The sequence below is a fragment of the Canis lupus genome, chromosome 7 (genome assembly GCF_011100685.1).
Source record: "Canis lupus familiaris isolate Mischka breed German Shepherd chromosome 7, alternate assembly UU_Cfam_GSD_1.0, whole genome shotgun sequence".
Taxonomy (NCBI): domain Eukaryota; kingdom Metazoa; phylum Chordata; class Mammalia; order Carnivora; family Canidae; genus Canis; species Canis lupus.
In genome coordinates, this window is record NC_049228.1 from 27,806,827 (window position 1) to 27,828,965 (window position 22,139).

Below are 22,139 nucleotides of genomic sequence, written 5' to 3' on the forward strand. Positions count from 1 at the left end.
TCTAGATATGCTTCCTGAGGCAAGGAAGACAAAAGCAAAAATAAACTACTGGGACTTCATTAAAATAAAAAAAGCTTCTGCACAACAAAGGAGAAAACCAACAAAATGAAATGACAACCTATGGAATGGGAGAAGATATTTGCAAATGACATGTCTGATAAAGGGTTAGCGTCCAAAATATATAAAGAATTTATGAAAGTCAACACCCAAAAAACAAAGATATGGGCTGACGACACAGACATTTCTTCAAAGAAGACTTCCAGATGGTCAGCAAATGAAATGATGCTCAACATCACTCATCATCAGGGACGTGCAAATCAAAACCACAATGAGATATCGCCTCCCACCTGTCAGAATGGCTAAAATCAACAAGAAACAACAGGCTTTGGCAAGGATATGCAGAAAAAGGAACACTTTTGCACTGTTGGTGGTAATGCAAACTGGTATAGCCACAGTGGAAGGTGGTATAGAGGTCCTTCAGAAACTTAGTAATAGAACTACCCTACCCTACAATCCGGTAATCATGCTACTGAGTCTTTACCCAAAGAATATGAAAACACTAATTCAAAGGGGTATATGTACCCCTATGTTTATAGTAACAGTATTTACAATAGACCAATTGTGGAAGCCGCCCAAGTGTCCATTTTGGAATGGATAAAGAAGAAATGGTGTATATATACAATGTAATATTATTCAGCCATAAAAAGAATGAAATCTTCTCATTTGCAACAACACAAATTGATCTAAGGAGTATAATGTTAAGCAAAATAAGCCAGTCAGAAAAAGACAAGTGTCATATGATTTCATTTATATGTGGAACTTAAGAAACAAAACAAATGTACAAAGGGGGGAAAAAGACAAACCAAAAAAACATACTCTTAACTACACAGAGTCTGGTTAAAGATAGTTATTAGAGAGGAGGTGGGTGAGGAGATGAGTGAAATAGATGACAGGGATTAAGAGTACGCTTATCTTGATGAACTTCAAGTAATATATGAAACTGCTGAATCACTCACTAGATTGTACACCTGAAACTAACATAACATTGTATGTTACCTATGTTACTATGTTACTGGAATTGCAATAATAAAAATTAATTTCATTTATGAGTATAAAGTTTAAATTTTCATAATATTTTTTAAAACCACCAATTATGATTTATCATCAGAATGTAAGGATGGCCCAATATCCTAAAAACTATTAATTAGCACATACCTATAATAGATTAAATTAAAACTCATGTCTTAACCTATCTTGAAAAAGTATGTAATAAATATCAACATCATTTTTTAAGGAAAAATGAATAGTTTGAATAGTTTTTTGAAAGGTTTTATTTAAACCAACATTTCGCTAATTGAGAAGTAGTGTAAGAGTTTTTATTAAAAACAGGAACAACATAAGGGTTCAATTTCCTATTTTGAAATATTGTGTTAGAGTTTGTTGTTTTTCAAATAAGACATGGTCTAATAAAAATAGTTCAGTGAGCTCAAACACTGGATAAATATACCCCCCAAAAGATCCCATATGATTCCTAGTATATCAGAAATTGCTGTCCAAACAATAACATGAGGATGGAGGAACCAAAATACAATATAACTAAGAAATTAGTCTAGTAATATGCAGAATCTATACCAAAAAATCCTCATACTTTTAGAGAATAGAAAACAGAACTTGAGTAATTAGAAAGATAGGTTTATAAATGGAAAGATTACTTATAAATGTCAATTATTCTCAAATTATTCTACAAACTCTGACAATGAAATTAAAATTTCAGGATATTTTCATCAGCAGTTGATAAAATACATTTACCTTCCACTTAGAAAAATAAATTGGAGGGATTATCCCAGGTTACTGTGCTGAAAATTATCAAGAAAATAAGGAAGATCCAGTTCAATCAGATAATAAAATCTATTACAAAACAGCACTAAATCAAAACAGTTTAGTGGTGGCACCACAACAAAATTCTAAACAATGGAAGAGAATATAAATTCTAGAGAATACCTAATATGGGAATAGAAAATACCTGGATAAATGCTCTACCTCCCCTACCTGGCCAAATGTGGCACTAATTTATTATGACACTATTTCATGATGGGTCAGAATACAAACATTCTTAGAGCTCTCTTTTTAATTAAAATTTTATTGAGCTATTTGTAAATTTACATGCTGTTGTAAGAAATAATACAAAGAAACATCCAATATGCTTTCCCAGTTTTCCCCAGTGGTAACATTCTACAAAGACCACCAGGATATTGATATTATTGATTCAATACACCCATCTTGTTTAGGTTTCCTGTTTTATTTGTGCTTATGTGTGTGTGTGTGTGTGTGTGTGTGTGTGTGTGTATTTAGTGGATCCACCACTGCCATCAAGATATTCAAGAACAGCTTGGAACCCTTAAATTCATAACTATTCCATTATACAGACAAATATTTTTAAAAAAACATTCAGAGTTTAAGCAAGTCTTTGGAAATGAAGCATTTTAAATAATCATTATCTGTATTGGGATTAGCAAACATTTTCTGTGATGGTCTAGATAATAAGTATACTAGGCTTTGCTAACCAAATGGTCTCTGTCTGCTCAGGTCTGCCATCATAATGCAAAAGCAGTCATAGACAATGCATGAATAAATACATAAATATGTCTGTTTCAACAAAAATTTGTTTACTGACCCTGGAATTTGAATTTCATATAGCATTTGCATGTTGTGAAATATCTTTCTTCTTTTAATCTCCCTCAACTATTTAAAAATGTAAAAAACAAGGGTGCCTGGGTGGGGTGGCTCAGTCAGCTAAGCATCCTACTCTTGATTTCAGTTCAGGTCATGATTTTAGGGTTGTGAGATAGATACCCCTGTGGGGCTCTGTTCTCAGCATGAAGCCCGCTTAGGATTCTCTCTCTCTCTCTCTGCCTCATCCCTCCCCACTCACACTCCCTTTCTCTCAAAAAAAAAAAAAAAAAAAAAAAAGGAAAAAACATTCTGATTTCTCAGAATGTACAAACCAGGATGCTGCAAAAATAGCAGGACGTAGCTATGGCTAAATGGGCCAAGTTTGTAGACTTCTGGTTTGTATAATGGAATTGTGAAGATAATTTAAATTAGTTTGTAACATAAAAAAAAAATCTGTTATAGCCTAAACAGTAACAAAAATCGAGTAATAAAACCAGGAGAAAGTCATAATAGTAAAGTGTGAGTAGAATTAATTTTATATCAGATGTCATACAAAAAGGTGAAAGAAAAAATATACAGCAATGACACTAAAGCCAATTCTGACAACATAAAAAAAGAATTAAAATTTTAAAACCATAAAAATGCCATGAGAAGCTTACTAAGTATATGTCACCACTAAAATTCTAATGAAGTAGCAAAGACCACAAGAAAATTCCCACATGAGAAAATTAATATATAAATATACAGAAAATATTGAATTTTGCTTTTTTTTGAAAGAAATACAAGTTAAAAATACAATGAGGTACAATTCTGAACCTATTAAATCAGTGAAATAGAAAATATATGTATATATCTATATTTTCTGGTGACTAGGCTTTGAAGAAGTATTTATTGTTAGTGAGGTTTTTCTGGACAACAAACTGACTCCTTATTAAAAGCTCTAAGAATATTTTCATTCCATCTACATTAGTTTGAGTGCATGGGTAACAGATGCCAAGACAGGATTAGAGGTGCATAAGATTTCTAAGAGAAGGAAAGAAGGAAGGAAGGAGCCTTAGGGAAGAAAGTATCTTAGACTACAGCAAGTTCCAAGAAGGGTTTAGCCAGGTTGACGGGTTTCCTAGATTCAAAGTCACTCGCTGAAACTGACTGTCCCACTATGCTGCCTGGGTGGTCGTGCTGGTGGATCTACACAGGCAGTGGCTGGGACTGTTGACCAGTTAGCATTTCCAGCAGCAGGGCATTTTTGTAGTTGCCTATTATCTAAATCAGTAACCTCACCCACAGAATGCTATTTCAAAAACGTATTTCAGAGAAGATATGACCATTTATGTGTAAAGATGATTATCATAATATTGGTAAAATAAAATATAATTTAGAACATTTCAAAATTGGGTAATATTATATTGCCATTCAAATGAAAATATGAGTATGTAGAAAGATAAAAACTTAAGACACAATGCCAAAAGGAAAAATATTACAGTAAATCTGCTTATTATTGTACAATAATTAGATTATCTGTTTATCTGTAAAATATTTAAGAATTGAAGAATATGAGAAAGAAAAATAGTAGCTGCTAAATTAGGATAGTGGAATTTGGAGTAATTTTCTGTTTTTCACAATTGTTGATTTTTCTCTGTTGCATTTTAGAGATATTTAGTCAGTGAAATGGGAGAGTGTTCGAGCTTATTGTACCTGGAGTTCAGGGAGAGGACCATGGCTTGGTCACTTAACAGTCTTGAGATTGCATCCCATAGGCTCGGAGCGCTGTTCACCTGGAAGGATCAGAAAAAGAAAAGAAAAAAAAAAAAGAAAAAAAAAAAAAAGAATCAATGTTGTCACTCCTGTGAGACTAAAGAGACCAAACTGGACTGGAATATAAGTCCAAAATTTTGTAATGTTGAGAAAAACCCTAACTGAAATCCACAATAGCATCTTGGCTTAATGGCAGCCTTTTACAGCCAACTGCTGTGCTTCTATAATTAGCATTTCCAGACAAAATTTTGTTAGCTATATTCTTCAGTGGAGTCTCTTGATAAAAAATACCAACAAGATGATTTAAGTCAGGCCTTAATGAAGAATGTCTCATGCTATAAAATGAGAACCATGTACAGGTCACGGTACAGCTATTTAAACTTATCAGTGATAGTCAATGAGATTCCATTAAGACTTTAGAATTCTTTATTGAAGACACTAGGGGAAGCCTAGTGGAAGAGCATCTCTTTTCTTGTGTGCATCCTAGCTTTGTTTATGCAAGCATCTGTTGCAATGTCACCTTTTTGCAACAGACCCAATAGTGCTGTTTGTGGAAATTCTTAGTCTGTACTTCTGAAATAAGTCAAAGTTCTCTTTTATACTGCTGTAGAATAATGCTATTTCTAAGGGCATTTATTCCCTCTAATGAATATGCAAATACCTGCCACTGATCCACTTATCACCCTAACACAAGCCCTTTCCCATCTGTTCAGTGCTGCTCCTCTGACTCCAGCATTGATTGCCCTGTGGGATCTATGTCTTACCTTTGTGGGATGCAAAAGCTATTCCAAAGGATAGGACTACCTGCTTATTAAGCACACATTTTGGAGTGCATGTTGTATCCCCTCCTAGCCATATGTTGAAACCCTAATCCCCAATGTGTTGGTATTTGGAGATGGACCTTTGGGAGATAATAAGGTTTAGATGAGGTCATGAGAGTAAAACCCCAAGATGGGGCTCATGCCCTTATGAGATGAAAGAGAGCTTGCTTTCTCTCTTTCTGCCACGTGAGGATGCAAGGAGAAGGTGGCCATCTGAAAACCAAGAGTTGGACTGTCAACTATCTGAGCCACCCGGGGAAACTCTTTCTCTAAAATATTTATATTCATATCTAAAATTGTGATAATTCTTTGCTATGTTGCTTATTACTATATTGCATGTTATCATTACTTAGAGAATATAAAACTTGTATGGTGGACAACTCTCACTGTGACATGGAACAATAAATGGTGATTTGTCTAGTTTGAAATTTGACATTTTTGTCCTTGTCACTATTTTCTTTCAATTTGGCCAGAAATACACTAGTACTCATTTCTCTGGGCAGTGACAAACTGAACATCCTGTCTCTATCTAAGCAATGATTTTTTGGGACTATTGCCTCAATGGGAACTTTTCCCCACAAAGTTGTAACTGGGCTTTAGTCCTTGGAAATCAATTTGGGATATATCAAATCTAATCACTGGGTCCCAACCCTGGCTGTATGCAGAGGGGCTAAAAAACATTGATTTTGATTCCTTAGCAACATCTCCAGAGAATTAATAGGTCTGGATTCAAGACCAGACATTAAAAAAAAAAACAAAAAAAACAAAACCAAGGCCTCCAGGTGATTGTGATGAACAGTCAGGATTGAGAAGCACTTTTTAAGTGAACTATTTTCTCTCAATCCTGGAGCTTGCTTCACAGTAATAAATTGTCAGTTACTAGATCTATAGTAACACGGACCTCTGCTTCCCATGTGTTAGCTAGCTTCTATTTTTTTTTCATGGAGCCAAAAATGTTATCACAACTCCTTCATCAGGTTATTGTTCTGCTCGTATTACTTTGGCATCCCATTTTTTGTTGACTAACTAATTTACAGCACATCCCTTCTTTGTTTTGGACATGGTTTGCCTGTACCATCGTACCACTAATGTTAATGTAATGCCAAAAACCAGTGCGTACATCAGCAAGTGATAAGGATTGTCTAACATCTATAAACTGGTTTTGTAGTGGTGTAAGTCTAGAAAGTTATAGGAATTGGCCAGGAATTTCACCTGCTTTCCCCAAATAGGTTTTTTGTTATTGTTCAGGGTACATAACATGCTCATCAGGGTTCTCAGAAATTTTTCAGTATCTCCTCTGGGGAATAATGATTATTACGCTGGCTTTAACTTCTATTATATGGATAGGTTCTCCTCCATCTCATTTTCAATTACTCTTTAATCACAATGGCTCTTCATTGGAAACCCATAGTAAATGATAAAATAGTCAAAACCTGGAAATATGTACTTTGTAATATGTTTCATAATACTAGGTTCTAGGACCAGCCTGGTGGGCCTTAAGCTTCCATATATATTATTTTGGCTTTCTTCTTTAAGCTGACCATCTGCTTTTTATATATATCTTATATCATTGACATTTTTGTTCAATATCTGTTGTCATTCTTGGCCAGAAAAATTGGAGTCATGCCTATTTGACTAGGTTCCTTAAACCTCAGATGTTTCAAATCACATATATTATGTGTTTCTGATGCCACCTTAGCCTGGGGGGAAATGGTATTATCATAATAATCATTATTCTGAGGGAATTTGAACTCCCTTCTAGTAATTCCCACAATCCTGTGAATGCTCAAACGGAACCATGGACAGGGTCCTATAGACTATTATGTTAGTCTGCAACTTTTCCTTCATTTCTAGCTCACTAGAATCCTCCTCTCTTTGACAATAGTGAAACACCAAAGTGCAGAGAGATGAGGAATCTGAATTGAGGGTATGAATATTCAATGCCTTTACCCCTTCAGCCTCCTGTTTGTGTTGGTGTTTTACTGAAGGTAGTGACATTTTTGCTGGTGTTCTCACATTCCCCCAATCATGCCAAGGCCAAATATTAAGAGAGCTGAAGGCTACACCCAGAGCTAATTCATCCCTGACTCCCAAAGCCAGTTGAATTATTTTCCACTACTGCAGAAGCCATCAGAACTAGTGTAACCACACTGTGCTTTCTCAGGATTCTGGTTCTTTTAGTTTTTACTTGTTTATGATTTACACTCCTAGGAAGATTAGTGAGAGAAATCCTTGAAAAAGTTTAATGGGCTCTATATAGAATTGCTCCAATCTTTCTTCATGGATCATTCTCTTTAAGCTAGTTTTGTGCCTCAACTTTCTTTCCTTAGAAAGCTTCCAGGAAGATGTGGGGCCCTCATTTTCAGACACTCCTGAAAGGCCTACAACACCAATTCTCCAGATGTATTAGGATCTTATGATAAACACGGTCTAGGCTCAAGATGTTACCCCAAATATACACTTTCTCATCAAAAAGTCCTTGCCATCCTTATAAATCTTCCTTCTCAGCCAAGAATCTTATTATGGAAAGATTGGGGACTAAATAGTTATTTAATATCTAACCAAGGCTGATTTCCCAGGACACAGACATTTTCAATTAACCATCAGATTTTTTTGTTTTTAATTTTTTTTTTAGTTTTTATTACATGTTAGTCAGTGGAGCTAGAACAGGGAAAAAACAGATAATTTTTGCCTTTAATCTTATGGGAAAGCAAACTTAAAACAAATAACAGAAATTGTGATGTCTAAAAGGCAAATCATAGGGATTATTAAGGGAAGCTAACTAGCAAAGGATATCCAGGAAATTTCACTTTAAAAACAACTTTTAATTTCAACCTAGAGATTATGGGGGTGGGGAGAGTGGAGGAAGAGTTTTTCAAACAGGGGGACAGTATGTGCTAAGAACTTGAGTTGAGAAAAGGTGCATTAGAGAAGTGGTTCTCAACCCTGGCTGAGCCTTAAAATTAGGATATCTTCGAAAATCTAAAAATACAGATGCCAGAACTCATCCCACACCAGGGAATCAAAATCTCTAGAGGTATGGCCCTAAGAGTAGTTTTTGTTTTGTTTTGTATTTAAAGCTCCACATGTAATTCTAATATGAAGCCAGAATTGAGAACTGCATTAGGAAGACATGAAAGAAGGCTAGAGCAAAGAGAGTAAGGACAGTGGTTAAGTTGTGGAGCCAGAGAGGCCAATCAGGACAAGTCCTTTTGTGAGCCCTAAAGATTTACCACTCATCTCATTTAACCAAAGGAGGGACAAGATCACAGGGCAGATTTGTAGACTTGATTGAACAAGATAAAGTGGTTGTGACAAGAACAATTAAGGCTAATGTTACCCAGTAGAAAAGAGACTGCAACAGAATAGGATTGGTTAACCTATTGGAAGGGGAAATAGAGATTTAAGAGACACATAGTGACTGGTAACAGTGTCAAATGCTGCTTAAAGGTCCTGCAAGAAGACGACAGAAAAATATCTTTTGGACTTGGAGCCATGAAAGCCATTGATGACTTAGGTGGGAAAAGTTCAGTACAAGGTTGCTGCCCAGATAGGCAGGTTCACTATGCTGATGCATGGAGTTTGGGTCTCACATTTGGATCTGGGGTCCTCAGATATCTTCAGGCACCAATGAATCTATACACAAATGGACAAAGAAAAAGGTATTCATAGCCAAGGTTTACTTTTCCTTTCTACAAGACCAAAGTCAACACATGAGACTCTGAAAAAAGCAAGGTTGCATTGTGGCAAAACACTTAATTTTCATTCACAACGATGTGTACTTGGTGCAGTACCTGACTTTTGGCTGATTCTGGTGTAAAATATTAATACTCACTGAAAAGACCTTGACGTTCTATGCCTAGAGACCTCATAGCTTTCTTTTAAACATTCTTCTCAGGTGGACTTCTGTTCCCTGTGCTTTCTTTGATTCCTCTACCCTAAACAGATCAGTGAGCATTTCTGGTGAATTGCCTTGTTGATGGAGACTATACTCTCTTGAGATAACTCAAAAGTTACAGCATGACTGTAAAAGTAGAGGACCTCTACAAACACAGAGACTCAAATTTCCCTGACTTCCTAAATGGAGAGGAATTCCACTTTCTTTGATTGGGGTCAGCAAAGTTTTATTTTTAAGCTCAAGTATACATGGACATCATAACCAGTTAGTGTGTCCAATAGCACAATAGTAATATCTATTTGGTACTGGTTAGTAAAAATACTGTTTCAAGTCCAAGTCTCAATGTTGCCTCATTCATGCATTCCAAAACTTGCTGGTGACAGCCTATTGTGAAGCCCTATGTTCACACATATCTGTCTCAATATCTGATAGAATTCTGCTGATACAATTTACTGTTTTCTCTCCCTCTCATCTCTTTAACATAATCTTTAAGCCCTCAGAACTTGTAATAGGTAGTATTCTTAGTAATATAAAAAAAGAAACTGAGTGAAACATATCATGAAAACCATCATGTTCACATCAACTCCAACAGTTCAAGAGGATGAATATCACTGATTATTCTCATTTTTTGAAGGCTCCTTATGACTCCTTTCTGTAACATATCCCTAGTTTAAACTTGGTTTAGACTCTTGGGTTGGTCATTAATGATTATCATAATAATATAAAAATTATTCACAAGTTTCCTGTGATATCCATTGGAACAGAATACTTTAACTCCAAGTAATTGATAAAATTTAGTCATCTGGTAATTGCAGACACTTTGTTTATGCCCACATTTTAGAAAGGGCTATGGAACGGGCACTTATTTTGGAACAATTTCAAGTTGACTTTCCCTAGTCCATCTATGACTTTAATTTGCCATCTCTTATGCCTTATGTTTTCCACTTTGATTATACTAATGGTATCTATGAACACTAATACTTCTAGATAGATCATATTACCAAACCGCTTTTCTATTCAATATGGAAAGTTTCCTCTTTAATCTAATAAATCTTCAATGATCAGAAAAAGTGTTATTATACTCATCACTCAATGTTATCTGGTCAAGTTAGAAGTGGTAATAGCAAATCTAACCCCTGAAGAACCACAAATATTCCAACAAGTAGTCCAGTGACACCTGAAAAACTAGTGTGTGTTGGTTCAGTGATTAAATTAATATGCAAACATTTTAAAAACTTCCAGATTTCTTTTTACTCTTACTAGGGACAATTGAAGATAGCAGTTAGAATGAACCACAGAACTACATTTGAATTATATGACTACCCAAGGCATTAATCTCTTCTCAAACAGTCCTAGAGCATTATTGAAATTGTCTTGTCAGTTAGCATTCTGATGTGCCAGTTCACTAATACACACACCTCAATCCTTTCATATGGAGAAACACTTTGGTTCTGTCCTAAATTGATTCTTCGGTATGTTTTCATGTGTAACTGATAGTGGAGAGTCCAAAAATTTAAAGCCATGAGATCTTGGGATGTCTTAAAATGTTACAATTAGTATGTTACTAATAGAAGTTCCAGAAAGAAAGAATGCAGGACACATAAGAAAGAATATTGCTCAATCAGTAATGCAAAATAACTTCTTGGAGTCTTTAGATTGAAACATAACTATCTAGTATATTTGAATACAAAATACAAGTTGTTATGAAATTTCAATTTACCCAAGATAAAGATAACCTTCAAGGCTTCCAGTGACAGATGACAAAAACTAGAGAATCAGATCATGATCAGGTTTTTCATTGGTAATACTGGATAACAGAAAAAAAACCCTGTAAATTATACCTTCAAAATATTTTTTAGAGAAAATTATTTGTATTCTACAGAAATGGCTGGAGTCATAATTGGTGATGGCTATTTTGAAGATGGTAATTTTTTTACCCATCTATTTTGCATGTATTTTAAAAATGAGAGTATTCTACTTTCAGAAAACCATAAGAAATTCTAAAACTTATCATATATCCACTTCACAAAGGAAACTTAAGATCTCAGAGATAGAAATTGTGCAGGTCACATTGTTTTGCAACAATGCTATGAGACTATATGTTAAAAATAAGAGTGGGACAATGGATATTCATATTTAAAAACACAAATCTATATTATCTCATGCCTACACAACAATAAATCAAGATGGATGATAGACCTAAATGTAAGTGCCAAAACTATAAAAACTTCAGAAGAAAAGATAGGATAAAATTGTTGTCATTTTTAGTTTAGGCAGTTTTCTTAGATATGGCTGCAGAGCACAGTCAACAGAAGAAAAAAAATTATACATTAGACTTGATTAATACTAAAACCTTTTGCTCTTCAAAAGATACAGTTAAGGAAAAGATAAGTGTGCTGAGAGAAAATTTATAAATCATATGTATATTCTACACTCAGTAACCATAAAGTCTATAAAATACCCCTATATAAATGATCAAGAAATGTATAAGGTCTACATGAAGATTCCAGTAAGTGGAAAGAAAAAAAAATACATGTGCCAGATGATGTGACAATAATTTAAAGAAGTAAATTCTCTATAAACTAATCTGTAAATTTAGTGCAATCCTAATTAAAATGCCAAAGAAATTCTGGGAGAAATTCCACAAGGATACTCCAAAGTTGATCTGGGAATATAATATAGTAAAATTCGCTGATAAATTTTTGAAAAAGAAACAGTTGGATAGGTTTATCTAATTAGATATAGAAAGATTTCTTTTCTATATTTGAGCTGTCTAAGTAGTTTAAAAGTGCGATAACTCCCTTTTGCTGCTGTGCTGTGATGACATTGCCCATCCCTGTGGAAGCCACAAGATTGTGCTGAGGTGGTTGCTGCCATCTGTCAAAGGCATTGGTGCTGCTGTTAGTAAGTGCTGATAGCGTCCCATGGCTGCTGATAGCCATTATCAAGAGAGATCCACAAAAGGTGCTCTGGCTTTACAGCAAGAGCCACAGGCAACCTTATTTACTCTTACTCTTTCCAGCTGCTTGTTGCCTTTCTCTCTCACAGCATCCCCATCATCCTAGGACTCAGCAACTGCCTCAGTGAGAGCCTCTCCTCCCCTCTTCCACCAGCCCCTGTTCTTGAGCCACTACTTTGAAAATCTTCATTTAAGATGTGCTCTTTTCTTGCAGGCATCTTCATTCTGTTCTGCCTCAATGGGAGTAGTAGTCCAGACATGCTTGAATCCTAGTGGGAACTCAACTTAGGCTCACACCCCGACATCTACATCAAGCAAGTTTGTTTTGTATCCCAAGAGCCATCTAACCTTTATTTCTCTTTTCTTTCTTTCTTTGCGGGAGGGAGGGAGGGAGGGAGGTAGGGAGGGAGGGAGGGCAGGGACTTCCTTCCTTCCTTCCTTCCTTCTTCCTTCTTTTCTTCTTTCTTTCTTTCTTTCTTTCTTTCTTTCTTTCTTTCTTTCTTTCTTTTCTTTCTTTCTTCTTTCTTCTTTCTTTTTGTCTTTTTCTTCTTTTTTTTTCTTTCTTTCTTTCTTCTTCTTTTTTTTTCTTTCTTTTTTTCTTCTTTCTTTCTTTCTTTCTTTCTTTTTCTTTCTTTCTTTCTTCTCTTTTTCTTCTTTTTTCTATATTTGACTATTTCCAACCCAAGTCTGTCATTCTCTTGAATAATTTGGTTTCTGAACTTTGATCTTTTCCAGAGCTAAGAGAAATATAGACCCTGCTTCTGAAAAACAAGTTAAAACCCAAAATTGTAGTGTGATTTTAACCTTCATAGAATCATGTTCTTATTCTGCAGGTTCTGCAGCTGCTTTGTTAAAATTCCTACAATGACTCCAGAGACAAATTGGTGGATCTAATAAACTAATTGAAATACCACAAGTTAACTCTTTAGACTTTTCAAATTTTCTATATACTTCGTATATTCAATAAAACTCCTCATCATCCTGTTGGCAATCATCCTCTTTGGACTATTTTATTTCTCCAATAGTGTATATATCTCAGTACATCAAAATTTGTCATGGTCATCTCTAACTGATAGAAGATCTTCACTTTGTAATCTCTACTAGCAAAAGAAAAAAAAAGCTTCAAATTTACATAGGAAAATATCTTGCTCTCCAGTAATTTATTTATTTATTCTTTTAATATTTTATTTATTTATTCAAGAGAGACACACAGAGAGAGAGAGGTAGAGACACAGGCAGAGGGAGAAGCAGGATCCATGCAGGGAGCCTGTCTCAATCCGGGGACTCCAGGATCACGCCCTGGGCCAAAGGCAGGCACTAAACTGTTGAGCCACTCAGGGATCCCCTCCACTAATTTATTAATTAAGATTCCAGCTCTGCACAAGGAAATAAAGGGGCTTAGATATAAAGAAAGAATATCCAATGATATAAAAATAAATAAAAGCTAAGAGAAAACGAAGGTAAAAATTAAGATAAAATTGGGAGTTTGGGAGTGAGGAGCATTTACAGACATGTATAGTAAAGAACCCCTGTATAAGAGCAAGAGATGGATTTCACATTTAGGGACAAATACATTATTTGACCCACTGACGAAACTTAGATTATCTATGCAAGTATCTCTTTGAATAAAATTTTAAAGCATGATATCTTATTTATTTAAAGATTTTAAAAAGTAATATATGCACATATATAGTACAAAAGGGTAAACAGTGGGAAGAGTCTACAAGTTTTGCCTCACCTTCCATATCGTAGTTCCCAGCCCCTGAGTCTACAATTAATTGTTGGTTTCCTGGACATCATTCCAGTGATGGAATATGCAGACACTTTATCTCTGTGATATTTCCCTCCAAACCCATATTTCCAGGGTAATCATGTGAAAAATACCAAATAAATTCAAATCAATGGACTTCTTATAAAATTCCTGACCAGTACCCTTCAAAACTGTCAGATCATGAACAAGGAAAGATGGTAAAACAGTTACAGATCAGGGGAAACTAGGAGACCTAATAGCCAAATGCAGTGTGGGATCCCGGATTGGATCCTGGAACAGGTAAAACAGGCACAATCCAAATGAAATCATCTATGGTTTAGTTAATACAATTGTACCATTAATTTCTTAGTTTTGATAAATGTGCCATGGTTCTATTTTTCCTGTAACTGCTGCCACTGTGCTCTATCCCTCTCTTCTCTGCCAATCCTTTACCCTAGATTCCCTCCTAGAAAGTGGTCTCACTTATTGGCATCTAAGTCTGATTCCCTGAGTTTTCTATCTCTTTTGGTTATTTGAACAACTTTACCAAATTATTAATACTGAATATATTTATTTAAAATCTTGATAATTTTATTCAAAGGTTCTCCTTGATCCCCAGGGCAGGAAAAATTCTTGGTTGCAGGGGTGATACAGTATAGTTTGATACTTAGGCTGGCCACCCTAGAACCCAATTCCATGAGTCTGTATCCTGGCTTTGCCATTTGGTAGCTATACGACTATGGGCGGATCATTTCCTGCCCTTAGTTTCTTCAATTGCCAAGTGGGGTAACAGTAGTACTTACCATGGAGGTTAGTGATTGAATGAGTTATTTATTTAAAGCACTTAGAAAAAAAAAGGAAAAAAAGAAAAAATAAATAAAGCACTTAGAGCATGCCTAACATGTTATAAATGCTATGTATGTGTTAGTCTCTATAATTGGAGTGGGGAAGGGGTTCCTTCTCTCACAGCTCCCTTCATCGTCTCATCTTTATTTCTCTAGGATGTGGATGTGAATTGGGAATAACATTTTTCTTTTTCTGTTTCCTCATGGCATTACTTCTGATCTAGTTTGGAGGGAATGGTTTCCACAGTGATGATGGAAGGAAGGATATGAGTCTATTGTAGCAGATCAGTTAAAAGATGGGAAGGTGGAGAGAAGCAGTGGGATGGTTGGTCAAAACCTTCATCCTTTTGAATTCATGTTGAACTCATTTCCAGGAACACATTAGGGTGAGCAAGAATAAGATTTTGCAGGGAAGAAAAAATCAAAAGCAGTTTTTAATAAAACTGCCTTTTTTCCTTGTCCCAAACAAATGCATTTTATTTTTATTTATTTTTTAAAAAGATTTTATTTATTTATTCATGAGAGAGAAAGAGAGGCAGAGACACAGGCAGAGGGAGGAGCAGGCTCCATGAAGGGAACCTGACGCGGAACTCTATCTTGGGTCTCCAGAATCACGCCTGAGGCTGAAGGTGGCTCTAAACCACTGAGCCACCGGGGCTGCCCAAACATACATTTTAAACACTAATTATGATATCCCCATAGTAGGGACAATGAACAAATTATTATTTTTTTAACCCAAGAGATTTCAGTTGCAATCATGTCTTACAGAATATCACTTACTATGTGATGCCATTTCACACTGGACTGCAGAGTCTGGAGACCAGTTTCTAGTCAGAGAGAAGAAGACTAGTTAAAAGGGAATCAGCTTAATCTTCCATCACCTTATTGTGACAAATCCCTAAATTTAAAGTTAGTATGACTTTGATGGCAAAGCCTAAGAAGGATAGTATGTGTACACACAAGTACACTAAAACTTTAGATAAATTCCTAATGAATGCTATAGAACAACATAACAAAAAGATTAGCAAACAGAATACAGAACCACATAAAAAGAATAACAAACTGGTCCCCTGGGTGGCTCAGTGGTTTAAGTGTCTGTCTTTGGCTCAGGTCATGATTCTGTGGTCCTGGGATGGAGTCCCATGCCATGCTCCCTTCTTAGTGGGGAGCTTCCTTCTCCCACTTCCCACTCCCACTGCTCCCCCTTCCTGTGCTCTCTCTCTTTCTCTAACAAATAAAATCTTTTAAAAAAATAATGAACTATAACCAAGTGGTATTTATTCCAAAAATATAGGGGTGGTTCAATAAAAGGGAACATATAATACAATTAATGTTAATTGCTTTAAAAAGAAGAAAATTTACATGATTATTTTTGTGGAGGCAAAAAATATCTGATAAAATTTTAAGTCTATTCTTTTCTTTTCTTTTCTTTTTTTTAAAGAAGGAGAGAATCTTAAGCAGGCTCCATGCTCAGCACAGAGCCCGAAGCCAGGCTCAGTCTCTCAACCTTGAGATCATGATCTGAGCTGAAATCAGAAGTCGGATGCTTAAATGATTGAGCCACTGAGGCACCCCAAGTTATACTTGATAACAATTCTTAGTAATGTAACTATGTGGTTAATTTCTTGATGTGATATGTAAATACAAATGCTAGAACCAAATGTAATAAGGAAATAACTAGAAGTATTCTCATTGAAGTCAAGAATGAGACAGATTTCTACCATTATTTGCCATTACTGGATATACCACCCAGTATTTTTAGAAAATAGAAATATCTATACTAAAATTATAAAGGAAAAAATTATCTTATTTTTAAATTATTTACTTCATGGGAAAGAATGTGAGTGCTTTTTAAAATCTCTCTATGTTATTAGAGTGATTAGTTAGATTAGAGTTATCGGGGATGCCAATTGGGCATCTGCCTTCAGCTGAGGTCATTATCTCAGGGTTCTGGGATCGAGCCCTCTGTTGGACTCTCCGGTCAGTGGGGAGTCTGCTCTGCTTCTCCCCTCTACCACACCCCCTCCATCCTGCTCATGCTCTGTCTTTCTCTCTCAAATGAATGAATGAATGAATGAATGAAAGAATAAATAAAATCTTAAAAATACAAAGATTGGAGTTATCAGTTACTGAAATGTTTGGTAAAAGTCTTTTATAGAAACTTTAGGACCTAGAAAGCTTTTGTTTGTTTGTCTGAGGAGTTAGCCCTTTGATGATCACTTGTATTTCTTTCATTTTAATTGCTCTGCCTAGATTTGCTAGGTCTTTTGAAGTTCTTTAAAATATTTTCGGGGAATAATTTTAGATTTAAAGAAAATGTGCAAAACTAGCACAGAGATCCCATATACCCTTCACACAGCTTCCTCTAATGTTAACATCTTACATAACCATGGGGCTTTTGCAAAATTAAGAAACAAATACTAGTACTCTGGCATTCACTGGACTATACATTTTATTTGGATTTCTCCGGTTTTTCTGTTTCAGTATACAAGCCAGGATCCCACACTGCATTCGGCCCTTGGGCCTCCTAGTTTCCACTGATCTGTAAGTGTTTCACCATCTTCCCTTGTTCATGACCTTGACAGTTTTGAAGGGTACTTAGGTATTTTGCAGACTATCCCTTGATTTATGTTTATCTGGTGTTTTCCTCATGATGAGACTGGGAATATAGGTTTTTGGAAAGCATGTCATAGAAGTGAATGTCTTTGTCATCATGAGAAAGTATCAAAATTTGAACTTATTAGTCTCATTATTTCCTTATTAAATCAGAAATTCAGCTTTGTCTTTATGTATGTCTTCTTTCTTACTGCCTTCCTTGGATTCATTTTTTTGTTGTTGTTTATTTTTTTCTAACTTCCTGTTTTGGATATTTGATTCAAATATTTTCATTCTTTCTGGTAGTCTAAATATTTAACCTTATGGATCTTTTTCTGTGCACTGTTTTGGCTGCATGGTCTAGGTCCTGTGATGCTGTATTATCAATACTGTAATTTCTGTATCAATTTCCTCTTTGACCCAATAATTGTTTAAAATAGAATAGTTTAGATGAAAAATGGTAGGGTTTTTTGGGGGGTTGTTTCATAAGTTCATTATTACTTTCTAATGTTTTGCTTTGTAACTAGAGCATATTTTTGCTATTTCTACATTTTGGAACTTATACAGAAATTTCTAGCCTAATGCGGTTATCTTTTGTGAATAGTCCTTTATGTGGGCTTTAGAGATAAAAGATATATTCTCTATTTTTATGGCTACAGATTGATAAATGGATCTTTCTCCACAACATGCAAACACATACACACACTTACCTTTGTCTTTACTATGTCTTAAATTCTTTCTTGTTTTCATGCTGACAAAAGTGAATTATAGTCTTCTACTACTAATACTGCAAAAGAGTATTTTGTATTAGTACATAAACTAGTAACTTTCTTATAGTTTAGTTTTGCCTTATGGTTTTGATGCTACACTGTTCCACACTAACTCAAAGTCAGCTACTAGTAGCCTTCATTACATCTGTAAAATTCCTTTTGCCATATTATGGAACATGGGCATATCCTCCTAGCTAGAGATACAGCCCACATCCTCCCTTACCTTTACAGCTTCAAAGGGAGGGATTTATTGAAGACACGGATACTGAAATACAGGAATATTGGGAGGACATCTTAAAATTCTTCTTATGTAGATGTTTATAATTATTTATCTTCATTATGAGTTATAAATATTTTTGTTATGTGTTGCTTTAAAAATTTTGTCCTATATTTTATGTTATGCTATCATTTCTATATTTTCAAAATTTATAATATTTACATTCAATTTTTAAATAATAATCTTCACTTTCCTTTATGCCTTAGCCCTGCATGAGCTAGATTCACTGTATACTGCCCTGCCTTGTCCATTCAGCTCATCATCAGTTGGGTTAAAATCTGTTGAAGAAGGGAACCACATTCCTTGAGTTCTCTCACATTAAAAAATGTTTTTACATTCATTTATTTGAATTAAAATCTGGCTGGGCATAAATTCTCAGGCCAAAATGTCTTCCTCAATGATTTTAGAGGCATGGCTCCACTGTCACCTGGAAGTGCTATGGAAAGACCAAAGTGAGTTGAATTGTTTTCATTTATTTATTTATTTATTTATTTATTTATTTATTTATTATAGTCACAGAGAGAGAGAGACACACACACAGGCAGAGACACAGGCAGAGGGAGAAGCAGGCTCCATGCACCGGGAGCCCGATGTGGGATTCGATCCGGGGTCTCCAGGATCGCGCCCTGGGCCAAAGGCAGGCGCCAAACCACCGCGCCACCCAGGGATCCCTGTTTCTTCTCTTTAATAGGTGAATTGAATCTGATTGAAAAAGAGGCCTACATTTTTCTTTTTCCCAGATTTCCAATTCTTTATTTATCTTTGAAAATTGGTAATTTTACTAGGATATAACTCACTGTTGATTGTGAGTTAATTTCTCTAGGGTCATAGCCTTCTTTTCAATCATGGAAAGTTTTATTAAAATTTTTATTTAAATAGTTTCTTCTATTATTTTGGTTCTCTTCTTTAGTGATACCAATTATACTTAGTTTTGATTTCTTTTTAAAAATCTTTCTACTAGACCTCAATCTTGTCCTTCATGCTCCTTATTGTGTTTTAAGCAATGTTTTTTTGTACTATTTCCGGCATGCCCTTTGTTTTTGTAGAATATTTTTTTCTCATCCACTTCTTTTCTGAGTTGGACTATTGTTCCCTAAATTATTATATTCCTATTTTGAGATCATATTTATAGATAAAATTATTTCATTAAATTATAAAGGCTTTTTCATATGTTCTGTGAAAATGTTTTTCTAAAATTACTTGACATTTATTTTTATATTATTTTCCTGCTGTTATCTTGTAAAATATTTGTTTACATCTTCTATTGATTCTTTTTTAATTATTACTCATTATTGAATAAAATGAACTATCCTCAGATGAAGTGTTTGCTGGCCTTTCATGTGGAGGAATCTTCTTCCTGACCCAAAATTGTGTGTGTAAATTTGCTCTTTTAGCCTTATTCTTCCCCAGCTGTTTATTTGACCCTGGTGACTTCACAGCTACTGCAGAATTTATCTCATCCATCCTAACCCATCTGCAGCAATGGCTTATCTTTGTGACTCTCTTTTAGTTCAGCCTTTCCATCTTATCCTTGGTTCAGAACAAGAATGAAAGATTATTCATTCCCAGGGAGGTGTCTCTGGATCCAAACATGTGAACAAAAGCCTCATTCCAGAGATGATGTATGTACTCACTACTTAGCTCTTTTTTTGTTAATGGAGTATTTTCATTGTTATCTTCAAATATTTTGTATTTTCCTAGGTGAATACTCCTGGTCTACCCTACCAAAGACTTAGCTTTAACGAAAATTTGCTCCTTAAAATTCTCACAGGATTAGACACACAACATAAGTAAATTTTAGGACAGATCTAGAATTTTCTCCTTGTTATAAATTTTGTCTGTGTTTCTATGTGTGTATGGTTTATTTTAATAAATAAACAATGATTAGCATTTTTTTATTGATGCTTTTTGACACATGATGGATTTGTTTCCTGAATCCTTGATTCAGCTTAACTGAAGAATATGAAATGTTTTATGGAGGAGAGTTCAGTCTTAGGCTTTGAGGTCTTGGGGTGAGACCAAACTTTGGTGAGTGTCAACTGATAGATGACCATTAGGTAACATAGGTGCTCAAATGCCTGCAAAAGAAAATAGATATAGGCAGATGGTGGAAAGGATGATAGACATTAAGTCAGGAGGTCAATTAACAAAGATGAACTCTTCCAATCAGCAAATTTGGTAAGAACTTTAGAAGAGGGCATATGGTGAGGTAAAGCCTAATGCATGCAGAATTCTTTCTTTTAACAATAAAAACAAAGAAAAGTAGTCACTTTAGAAAGAAGACAGACTTTTGATTGCTTGGAGGATTAATAGGAGAAATAGTACTTACTTATGTATAGCTTCTCTGTAATTGTCGATGAGGCACAGTAGTGAAAAGAAACTCAAGTACTTTATCTCTTAGTCAAAGGTAAAACACTCTATCAACTAAAGGAATCTTATGAGATGTTGTCATTTGTCATGGTAACCATATATTTCAGAGATTCCACTCTGGAATGGATGTGTCTAGAAAGTACTGACATGCCCAAGTGGCCACTCATGCTCACCTGTCACTGCTGAAGAGGAAAGCTTCTGGTTCATACGTTACCAACAGTGAAAGGTAGTTTTACAAACCAGTAGGCCAATAGAAGATGGGCAAAGAACATGAATAAAAATTCACAGAAGGGGGCAGCCCGGGTGGCTCAGCGGTTTAGCACTGCCTCCAGCCCAGGGTGTGATCCTGGGGACCTGGGATCAAGTCCCGTGTCAGGCTTCCTGCATGGAGCCTGTTTCTCCCTCTGCCTGTGTCTCTGCCTCTGTGTGTGTGTCTCATGAAAAAATAAATAAAATGTTTTAAAAAATTCACAGAAGGGGAAAACTTACCAATTAACATTAAGAGATGCTTAAGCTGCCTTAAAGTCATCAAAATGCAAACCAGTATCATTTCACAACAAATAATAAAAATAAAGTTTAAGATAAAATTCATATTCCATAAAATTCATTTTCAAAAAGTTTGCAATTCATTAGTTTTAAATATATTTACAGAATCAAGCAACCCTCCAGACTATCTAATTTTAGAATATTTTTATCAATCCCAAGAGAATAGCAGTTACTATCTTCTTCCCCCAGTACCTGCTTGTCACTAATCTATTTTTTGTCTTCATGGATTTGCCTATTCTGGACATTTCATGTAAATGGAATCACACAACACATAGCCTTTTGTGACTGGCTTCATTCACTTAGCATAATGTTTTCAAAATGTATCCGTGTTAGAAGGGCAAACATTGTATGTTCTCATTCATTTGGGGAATATAAATAATAGTGAAAGGGAATATAAGGGAAGGGAGAAGAAATGTGTGGGAAATATCAGAAAGGGAGACAGAATATAAAGACTCCTAACTCTGGGAAATGAACTAGGGGTGGTGGAAGGGGAGGAGGGCGGGGGTGGGGGTGAATGGGTGACGGGCACTGAGGGGGGCACTTGACGGGATGAGCACTGGGTGTTATTCTGTATGTTGGTAAATTGAACACCAATAAAAAATAAATTTATTATAAAACAAAACAAAACAAAACAAAACAAAAAACAAAATGTATCCGTGTTGTAGCATGTTTCACTACTTCATTCCTTTGTATGGCTGACTAATATTCCATCATATGGATATGCCACATTTTGTTTATCCATTTACCAATTAATGTAGATTTGAGTTCTTTTGTACTTTTTGGTTTTTATGAATAATGCTGTTATGAACATTTATGTAGAAGGTTTTGTGTGAACATATGCTTTTATTTCTATTGGGTAGATACCTGAGAAGGAGAGTTC

The 22,139-nt window shown here is 35.3% G+C and overlaps 1 protein-coding gene across 7 annotated transcripts in view; it reads right to left on the bottom strand.

The window, feature by feature from the left end:
• MROH9 (maestro heat like repeat family member 9) overlaps positions 1-20,803 on the bottom strand; it is a 99,330-nt gene extending 78,527 nt beyond the window's left edge. For 5 of the 7 annotated variants that reach the window (XM_038542568.1, XM_038542566.1, XM_038542567.1 and 2 more), the window contains exons 1-4: positions 20,673-20,803; positions 18,007-18,083; positions 15,482-15,528; positions 4,369-4,448 (exon numbers count right to left, since the gene is read on the bottom strand). In XM_038542568.1, coding sequence (XP_038398496.1) covers positions 4,369-4,448; positions 15,482-15,528; positions 18,007-18,046 — 167 coding nt within the window. In that variant the 5' untranslated portion in view covers positions 18,047-18,083; positions 20,673-20,803. The remainder of the gene's footprint in view (positions 1-4,368; positions 4,449-15,481; positions 15,529-18,006; positions 18,084-20,672) is intronic. The other 2 variants (XM_038542565.1, XM_038542564.1) reach the window with 2 other exon arrangements.
• Between the last annotated feature and the right edge of the window lie 1,336 nt (positions 20,804-22,139).